General features: G+C 42.8%; 1 protein-coding gene across 2 annotated transcripts in view; it reads left to right on the forward strand.

Annotated features, from left to right (window-relative positions):
* IRF8 (interferon regulatory factor 8) overlaps positions 1 to 9873 on the forward strand; it is a 17305-nt gene extending 7432 nt beyond the window's left edge. For both annotated transcript variants that reach the window (XM_081336185.1, XM_081336184.1), the window contains exons 3-9: positions 1076 to 1259; positions 3130 to 3218; positions 4060 to 4174; positions 5526 to 5570; positions 7249 to 7617; positions 8012 to 8127; positions 9486 to 9873. In XM_081336185.1, the coding sequence (XP_081192311.1) occupies positions 1076 to 1259; positions 3130 to 3218; positions 4060 to 4174; positions 5526 to 5570; positions 7249 to 7617; positions 8012 to 8127; positions 9486 to 9662 (1095 nt within the window). In that variant the 3' untranslated portion in view covers positions 9663 to 9873. The remainder of the gene's footprint in view (positions 1 to 1075; positions 1260 to 3129; positions 3219 to 4059; positions 4175 to 5525; positions 5571 to 7248; positions 7618 to 8011; positions 8128 to 9485) is intronic.
* Positions 9874 to 10275: the final 402 nt, after the last annotated feature.

Consider the following 10275-nt stretch of genomic DNA (forward strand, 5'->3'; position numbering starts at 1 on the left):
CACATTTAATAAATAAATGTATAAGCCAGTCATCTTGCTAGCCAAATCATGGTGTCCAACTTAGATTTTTTTTTCAGCTCTTTCCCCTCCACCCTCATCATGTAAAAATGGGTCCCTACATTGGAACAACTTCAAGTTTACCTAGAACTTGTTTTGAATTGGATGGTAGTTAAATAGATGGGACCCCAATTCCTCACCACTACCAAGGAGATATTTCTTTTACTTTGTCTGTGGTGTTGAATTGGAGAGCTGGGGTAATTTAGACGGCAGTGCTTGCAGTAGTCAGGAAAAAAGTTGAATACACCTTGATTCTCAGTAGAAATTGTATTTTAAAGAGGCTATCTGCATGTATTTTTAAAATAGCGGGCAAGATGTTTTGACGTGTCATGGGTGCTGACACCGGTGATCCTAAGATGTGGGAGAAGCCTAAAAATTAAGGATGAAGAATGGCCTCTACAGGACCAGTGGCCCATGAAGTGATGGTGCAGATGGATTTACTGAGGGTCTTCCTAATTTGTTTTTATTTTATTCATTGATTTGGATCCCATCTTTATTATATTTATGTATTTATTTCCCACCTTTATTATTTTTACAAATAACTCAAGGTGGTGAACACACCTGAAACCCCTTCCTCTTCCTATTTTCCCCACAACAGCCTCCCTGTCAGGTGGGTTTGGTCTGAGAGAGTGGGGCTGGGCCCCCAGATTGCATGTACACTGAGTGCTTTTGTACTGGAGACAAATTCCTCGTGTGCCTAATCACAGTTGGCCAAATAAAATGTAAATTAAAGTCAATTGCCCAGTTGGTTTTCATGGCTAAGGTGGGACTTGAGCTCACAATCTCCTACTATCTGGCCTGATGTCTTAACACTAAACCAAGCTGCCTCTCCTTTGCCCCTTCCTTGGGAATCCTTTGTCCTTTTCTTGGGAATCCTTTGCCTCTTCCTTGGAAATCCTTTGCCTCTTCCTTGGGAATCCTTTGCCTCTTCCTTGGGAATCCTTTGTCCCTTTCTTAGATCAGGATCTCAAGCCGTTGAGTCCTTCCTTGTGAGAACTGTTCCTGTCCTTCCTTGTAGGCCTGGGCAATATTCAAAGGGAAGTACAAAGAAGGTGACAAGGCAGAGCCGGCCACGTGGAAAACTCGACTGCGTTGTGCCTTAAACAAGAGCCCTGACTTTGAAGAGGTGACCGAGAGGTCACAACTGGACATTTCGGAGCCCTACAAGGTTTACCGCATTGTTCCAGAGGAAGAACAGAAATGTAAGTGGGGCCCAGCCATGCAGCTTTGCAGCACTGCCTCTGCTCACTGCAACTATGTCTGGGTGCAGGTATTAGTTGGTGGGCTTAGCTCTTATTGGCTTCTCTTCAAAACAAAACCTTTCCCACGATAAGTTACACAGATTTTAAAAATCTTTAGAGCCGCTAAGGTTGAGAAATGATTCAAACTGTTCTCTCCAAATTATTGGAGAGAAGAGAACTAAAGTCCTCCCTTATGTAGAGCTAGATCGAAACACTGGTGCATTTAAAATAAATGGTTCTCTGAAAAAAATAGCATGATTGCAGGTAGAGCAATAGCAGTTAGACTTATATACCGCTTTATAGTGCTTTTACAAACTTCTCTAAGCAGTTTACAGAATCAGCCCATTGCCCCCAACAATCTGGGTCCTCATTTTACTGTCCTTGGAAGGATGGAAGGCTGAGTCCACCTTGAGTCGGTCAGGATCAAACTCCTGGCTGTGGGCAGAGTCAACCTGCAATACTGCATAGTAACCACTGCACCACCCAGCTCCAAACAACAACCATTACAACAATTTGTTTAGCAACCATTTGAAGTTACTGTGGCACTGAAAAAGTGAGTTAAAACTCCAGGAAAATACTTAAGCCACATGTGGAAGTGGCATCAAGCAAATCCCTGCCCTTTCCAGACAAATGTTAGGACTTCAACTCCCAGAATTCCCCAGCTGGAAAACAACCGTATAAGCAAAACCACTCGAGGTTTTTGATCTTGCATGTCTGGTGCATCTTTTTGAGCAACCATCTCAACCAGCTTGCTGTGCCCGAGCCATCTCTACTTTTCTGCCACGTCCTTTTCTTGACATCGGTGGGAGCAGAGAGGATTTGCTCCCCTTTTAACCCCAAGATTCCATTTTCCGGGGTTGTGAGAGTGGGCAAAAATGCAACTCTGGGTCGCTCTTTTGTCATAGCTAAATGTTGTGGTTATAGAACACCATGTCCGACTTTACCCGAGCTGTACAGCCGGCATTATTTTTAGCTGTGGTTCTTCTGGTGTGGTGTTTTTTCAACCATGCAAAACTGAATTTCAAGAAATCTCTCTCTGCACCGGGGCTTTTGCTGTTGATTGCATAAACTCCTTTGTCTTTGAAGCAACCCCAAATGCTGTTTTCTCACTCCCTTTGTGTGATGTTTTGAAGGTGTCAAGGTGGGGGTCCCTACAGTGAAATCCACAAAGCTTGGTTCCCCGTGATCAAAAAAACAACTTATTTTCTCTCTGGTTTGCATTTAAAAACTAATACAAAAGTTGCCCTCGCCCTCAAGGGTTTGTCTAAAGGCTACTGTTTGAAACATGTCCAAATGTTGGTCCTTTATTCTGCACTCTGTCTTTATGATTTAATGGTGTGTGTGTGTGTGGGGGGGAAACCTTGTCAGGTCTGGAGTTCTGAATATCCTGTTTTTCTACCCACCTCAGTGCCAAATCAACAGGGTGAGGTTTTAGAATCACCCCAAAGCTGATTTCCCCCCCCCCCAAAAAAAATGCAACTGGACTTTGTTTTTTCTTGAAGACGTTTCACTTCTCATCCAAGAAGCATCTTCAGTTCTGACCGAATGTTGGGGATGAAGATGCTTTAACTGCTTAACTGAAGATGCTTTCTTGTATGAGAAGCGAAATGTCTTCAAGAAAAAGAACAACCAAGAAAGTGCAGTTGCCCTTTGGAAAAAGATAACCATAATCTGGATGATTGAAGAAGCTTCATAGACAGATTTCAGATCACTTTTTCTTCTTGTTTTCCTTTGCTTCTTTCTCTGTCAACCTCTATCAGTCTCTGAATCTCCCGCAGAATGATATTCTTGGTAAAATGTGCAGTAAGACTCAAATGGTCTTTCCTTCCAGGCAAACTTGGAATGGGGACCAAATGCAGCTTGAATGAGATCACAGACATGGATTGTAATCCTTCCTCAATAGAAGAGTTAATGAAAGAGGTAACTAGACTGTTTCACACTAGGCTAAAGTGTCGTTTTCCCCTCCCCCCTTTAGAGTTGTATCTTTTGGTCAGAGTTTTTCCATACAGTAGAGCAGTGAGTCTCAACCTGTGGTCCGCAAACCCCTGATGGGCTGTGATGTGAAGGCTTAAAAAACGTTATGATTTAAATCTTGAGTTAAGTCTTGGGGGGGGGGGCATGGCCACAAAAAGGTATTTAAAGGAGGGAGGGTCCGTGGTGAAGAAAAAGTTGAGAACCACTGTAGTAGAGTAAATAAAACCTGGTCCAATAAAATGGATTTAGTATGGAAGAAATTGGTCCCCAAGCCCTTCCACTGATGATACTATTCATCCATCAGGGTCCAACTATTCTTCTCCAGGTGAATTGCTTCGGTGGTGTCTGCAGGGCATGGATAAAAAAGTCAAGATGGTAGACCTGAACCTTTTCATGTACATGAAAAAAACGCAACATGCACACAAAAGTGCAAGCTGGGATTGCACTCGTGGCCGCCATTTTGGCTTTTCTAATCACACTCAATGGACAACCCCTGAGTGCTGATTTCTGTGTAGGTTGCAGGAAATTGAATCTGTTGTGAGAACGCTTCCTGGATCCTTCATTGCAGCTCCTCCCACCCTTTCCAGAATAAGTACAACTCAGGAAGATAAGTGTGCATGGCAATATGGGAGAAAGGCCATAGATAAAAAAAAATGTGGGTCACTTTATATGGCATTCAGAGATGGCCAATCTCAGAATAATTTAGGGTAAGAGAAACTGCTTTCTGGTGTCAGTTCTGATGGCTTGGTCAGCTCAAGGTTCCATGTCTTCTCCATAAACTCCCCAGACTCCTTCAGCTGTAGAGGAATATCTTGGCACAATCAAAAGGAGTCCTTCACCACCACAGGAGAGCAGCAGAAATCCACCCATCCCAGACTGGTGGATGCATCAGTCGAACCCTGGTAAGCCACCCTTTCCAATAGGAGAGAATATGTGTAGCTCAGGGTTGAATTGTGGGGTTCTTGGTGCTCTCTGAGCTTGGTTGATTGTTGGCATGCAGAAGTTTCATTACTCATCTAAGTAACTTCCATCAATTAGCCTCATTATCACACTGATGATGTTATCTAGTTGGGTAATGAAATGTCTGCAACTCAACAACTAAGCTCAGGCAGAACTCCTCCTTTGTCATAGGCACCCACCGACTGTGGGAAAGAGACAGCAGGTGATGTCATTCCTGTCATAAGATTGTTGGGTGAAGGACTTGTGTCAATTCCATCAAGATTTTTGGGTGAAGGACTTGTGTCAATTCCATCAAGATTATATTATCCATAGCTGTCTTGATTCCTCAGCCATAAGCCTTTGGAAGTCTGTGAAGAACTACAGAAAGAATCTAAATTGAGCTTTGATTTGATAAATTATCCAGACATATTTGTTTAAACCAAAGATGATGTGGACAGGTCAATGAGGGCAGAGATGCTTTAATGTGATACCGGTAAAGTATTTGTCAAATTTCCAACAGCCAATTGCACCCCAGCAAGAGTCTCACAGAGACATCTTTAATTTTTTTCATTGAAAGAGAACAAACACAATAATGTTACATGCATCTTGAGGACTAAATACTTTTTAAGACCTTACAGTATTTATGTCTGAATTTGCTAGGGAAGAGCTATTTTCATCCTCAAGAAAGCATCTTCTATTCAACAGGATATGTAGCAGATGGTTTGCCGGATAAAACAGGAATCTCCAGATGTTGTGGACCTATCATGTTTTCCAAACTCATTCCTTTCTCCTAGGCACAGAGAATGCAATTATGTTAGCACTTATTTATGGAATAAATAAACTAGGCCATTGTGTTTACAGTATAAACTGGCCAGCTCATTGTGTAACTCTGTTGTGGTGGTCTTGCTTTGGCTGATAAAGGCGAGGACAACCTGTCCATATAGGTGAACTTGCTCTTTGCCCATGGAACCAAGTTCATGAGGATGCCAAATTTCAAGAAGGAAAAGAAAACCCAATCAAATCGGTCCTTGACTTACGTCAAGGGTGGCAGTTGCAGATCTTGAAACCAAGCAATCTTCTGGCTGAAGGCACAAAGTTCATTGTCCAACATTGAGACATCTCAGTTGCAGATGGCAGAAAGTGGTGGAGGCCTTCAAGAGTTAGTCCCAATGAGTCAACAGCACTCATCCCAGATGAAGTAGTTGATCTGAATTTAATCCAGCAGAGAAGGGAAGCCTTAATTTGGAGATTCCAGATGTATATTCTGCTTACAAGAAAAATTAATAATTTATTTTTTCCTTTTCTTAACCATAGCTTTGTCCTTGATGACTGGGTTTGCTGCATATGAGCCGCTTCTAGGTATGGTCTTTCAATCAGTATCCAGTGCGATTATCCATGATTTAACTCCAATTCCTTTTCAATTGCCTCATTTGTTTTTCCATTCCAAAGACTGTGAGCATTATGCATGCCTTCAGGAAGAGGGGAATGTCCAGAATGGATACTAGAACTAATAATACTAATATTAATACCAATAATGCCGTGGAATCAAATACAAGAGCCCCAAAACAGTAATCAAGGCTTGCTGCAGTAATTATTCAGCAAGTGCTCGAGGAAATCCTTCCCCTAAATAATGAAGTGAATAAATGATGTAAGTCTGAATATTCATAATCAACAAATATCAAATTACTTCTCCAACTTTCTACCTTTACAATCCTCAAGGTTATTGTCTTAAAAAAAAAGAAATATATCAGTTATGTTGCCACAGCAGTTTTGATAAAGCATACTGAGAACTGAGGACTTCAAGGCTGCCTCAATCAGCACGCATTCTTTCTATGTTTCCCACCCTTCCCCAAACGTATTTTCCTATAGTTCTAATACTTATACTAATACTAATATTTAAATCCATTTTCTCATTGTCAACAACCGTGTGTTCGATAAAATACCAGGGGACAGGGCACGGGGTTCCAGTCTGCACGGGGAGAAATGACTATTGCAAAAGTTTGGACGAGGCTTGTAAGATGGAATTGTGCAGTTTTGTAGCTGCAAGCCCATGAAGTTACAAGGCTGAGAAGGGGTGGATCTCTTTGAGGAAGGAAATAGGGCTACAGAACAAAAATCACGGGCAAGAAAGCTTGATATGACTCTGGTGGGACATGCTTATGGAAAGCAAAGTTTGAAGGCCACTCTGATTTCAAAATGATTCCACGAAGACTTCAGGATCGCAGTGATGTGGCTGTAAATCCAACAGGTGATAGGTGCCTGTGATGGCAACATCGGGTTTCCTTACAACGAGGGTCTTCAAACCTGGCTCTTTTATGACTTGTGGACTTCAACTCCCAGAATTTCTCAGCCAGGCACGTGTGCCTGGCTGAGAAATTCTGGGAGTTGAATTCCACAAGTCATAAAAGGGCCAGGTTTGAAGACCCCTACCTTACAAGTTTGTGAACAGTCCCATAAGCAAGGCTAAGGCGAAGTTTAAAATGCTTCCTTGTGCAATTTTCTCAATGAAATTCAAAGCTTCCACCGGAGAAGAGGATAAGAAGATATAAGAGGATAATTCTACCTTCCCAGTTTGGCACAAGCTTCTTGTCAGTCCCTTGGACTTGGTTTTTCCAAGCATTTAAGTAAAATGGAGGCATTGAAGATCCCACTCTTTGCTCCGTTTTCTGTTTGCCCCAGAAAATTTATAGAATAACAGAATGACAGAGTTGGAAGGGACCTTGGAGATCTTCTAGTCCAACCTTCTGCTAGAGCAGGAAACCCTATCATATTTCAGACAAATGGTTGTCTAATCTCTTCTATAAAACCTCTGGTGTGGGAACACTGGCAACTTCTGGAGGCAAGTCATTTGTGTTTGAAGGCAATTTACACTAGAGAGCACAGCTTTGATGTAGTCTGGTGGGCTTACATCCTGAAATACTTTCTTCCATACCACGATCCCATTTTTGAGATGAGCACCTGGGTCCACCCCTTGCAGCCCTCAAAACAGGCTACCTGCAAACTCACCTGATGATTTCTACCTTGTGTGACTTTGTAGCCTACTCCCAAATGGTGATCAACTTCTACTATGGAGGAAAGCTGGTGGGGAGCACAACCACCTCTCGCCCCGAAGGCTGCCGGATCTCCCTGGGAGAAGCGCCCTATTCCCTGGATAGCCTGGAACACGTGCAGTTCCCATCCGCAGAGTTGATCTCCAATGAGCGCCAGAGGCAGATTACCAGAAAGCTCTTTGGGCACCTGGAACGGGGTGTCCTTCTGCATTGCAACAAACAAGGCATCTTCATCAAGCGGCTGAGCCAAGGAAGAGTCTTCTGGAGTGGGAACACCATGGCCTGCAAGGAGAAGCCCAACAAATTGGACCGGGATGAGGTGGTCAAAATCTTTGACACCAACTACTTCCTCCGAGGTCAGTGAGACCTTTTTCTGTTGAAATGTCTATGGAGATTCTCAGTTGTCCAAGTCCTGGTTGTCCCAAAGGTGCTTCTTCAGGAGGCAACTGGACTTTCTTGTTTTTCTTTGAAGACATTTCGCTTCGCATCCAAGAAGCTTCTTCAGCTCTGACTGGATGGTGGGGAATGGAAGGATTTATATTGCTTGCAGGAATATAAACCCTTCCATCCCCCATCGTTTAGTCAGAGCTGAAGAAGCTTCTTGGATGAGAAGCAAAAATAAGGAAGTCCAGTTGCCTCCTGGAAAAGCACCTTTGGGACTTTTTCTATTTATCTGCTGCTAAGCCTACTGAGATCAGCCACCCATTCCTGATTTCAATGAGTAAAAGTTTGCTTGTTTTCCCCTTCCAGAGCTCCATCAGTATTATAACAATCAAGGACGCTTTCCAAACAGCAAAGTGATTCTGTGTTTTGGAGAAGAATTTCCAGATGCTGTTCCTTTACGCTGCAAGCTGATCCTGGTGGAGGTGAGCAGGACAATCGGTCAGGATGTCAATGACTCAAATTCTGACTTGAGTTCCCCGGTCCAATTTCAGAACTTCCTAAGGTTAATTGTAGAGCTGGTCCTCCTTATTTGTGTTAGATTCACTTTTCTTTTTCAAAACAGCCACATACTGTAGAGGACCAACGCTCGTGTTTTCAGATCTTATTTGATGTGAGTGGTTTGGACGGTTCGGTTTCCCACTGCAAGGCCCTGCTCTTTCTTCCTTGACCTTCAAAGTTTCTTGTTAAAATTGCTCTGCTTTTGAATATCTCTGTGTGGCAATAGTTTCCTTTATTGTTCTTCACCTATAGGCAGAATCTTGCCAGGCTCAGAACAGAATGTAACAGAATAACAGAGTTGGAAGGGACCCTTGGAGGTCTTCTAGTTCAACCCCCTGCTCAAACAGGAGACCTACACCATATCACACAAATGGTTGTCCGACCTCTTTCTAAAAGCCTCAATGATCTAGCACCCACAATGTCTGGAGGCAAGCAGTTCCGCTGATTAATTGTTCTCACTGTCAGAAAACTTTTCCTTAGTTCTAGGTTGGTTCTTTCCTTGATGAGCTTCCACCCATTGCTTCTTGTCTTGCCTTCAGGTGCTTTGGAAAATAAGTTGACCCCTTCTTTGTGGCAGCCCCTCAAGTACTGGAAGATAGCTATCATGTCAGAATACACAATAACAGAGTTGGAAGGGACCTTGGAGGTCGTCTAGTCCAATCCCCTGTTTGGGCAGGAGACCCTATGCCATTTCAGACAAATGGCTGTCCAATCTCTTCTTAAAAACCTCCAATGTTGGAGTACCCACAACTTTTAGAAGCAAGTCATTCCGCTGATTAATTGTTCTCACTATTAGGAAATTTCTCCTTAATTCTAGGTTGCTTCTCTCCATGATTAGTATCCATCCATTGCTTCTTGTCCTACCTTGCGATGCTTTGGAGAATAGGTTGACCCCCTCTTCTTTGTGGCAGTCCCTCAAGGAACTATTACTACAGATTTACTCTGGAAAAAGCTAGAGAGGAATTATCTTAACCCTCTTCCTGTCAATCAAACTTTCTAAGCTGGTCTTTGGAAAGTAGCTCTCTACTTTCCTATGACTCCTGAGAATCCAGATCACATTCCATCTCATTGACCTTTGAGATAGGTTGGATGTTGCACAGGGTACCCAAAGCATCCTGGACACCATGGAACAGCAAGCAGACTCAGCTGCTCTTTTGATACTTGACCTTTGCATTTACAACTTCTTCTTCACCTTTGCTTTTACAACCTCTCTGTTGCACTGTGGGCCCTTCCCATGTAGCCATGACCCAACCCAAGGTATCTCCTTGTCTTCTGAATGCAGATCGAGCAGCTGAGCATCCGACAGCTGGCGGAGGAAGCCCGGAAGAATGAAACCAGTGCTGTGGGCCACCCAGCTGGTGAGGAGGTGCATTATGACCAGATGTACAGGAACTTCCAGGATTCTTGTGGACCTCACCAAAGACCCATTTTCAGAGAAAACCAACAAATTACTGTTTGAGACCCCAGAGCAGACTAGTTCATAATTTTTTTTCAAGCTTTTTTTTCCCCCTCTCCTTCCCCACCCTCCATCTTACAGCTTAGATCTTTCACAACTTCAGTTGAGTTTTTTAAAAGAAGATTTTGTGTGTAAATATATAAAGGGTTTAAATAATTCAGTTCAGTCTTTATTATGGTCACAGACCAGCACAAAAAAAAGTTAAAATAAAGTAGAACCGAACTGAACAAGACACACCAATGTATTACAATTGATGGTGAAATTGTGGGGGGGGGGGCGGCGGGGGGGGCAAGGTCTGCCTAATTTTATAGACAGGGTAACAAAACATAGCTACGTTTGGAGAAACTGAATCGTATGGATCTGGCCATAATAGATGTACATAAAAGAGATCAGAGTTTATGGGATATTTAATCAGATAAAGGGTTATAAGATGAATCCATGACTTCCTATAGAAGTGGCAAAAGTGTAAAAGTCACACAGAAAATAAGTTTGACAGCTTTGATGCATGTTGGTCTTTTTAAAGGGTGTAACCATCACACCCAAACACTTTTTTTAAATTTCCTGCAAAGGGTCTGATTTAGCGTTGTTCTGGGGGAACGAATGGAAATGAAACACA

Source organism: Vipera berus (genome assembly GCF_964194415.1).
Source record: "Vipera berus genome assembly, chromosome: 10".
In the NCBI taxonomy this organism is placed as follows: Eukaryota; Metazoa; Chordata; class Lepidosauria; order Squamata; family Viperidae; genus Vipera; species Vipera berus.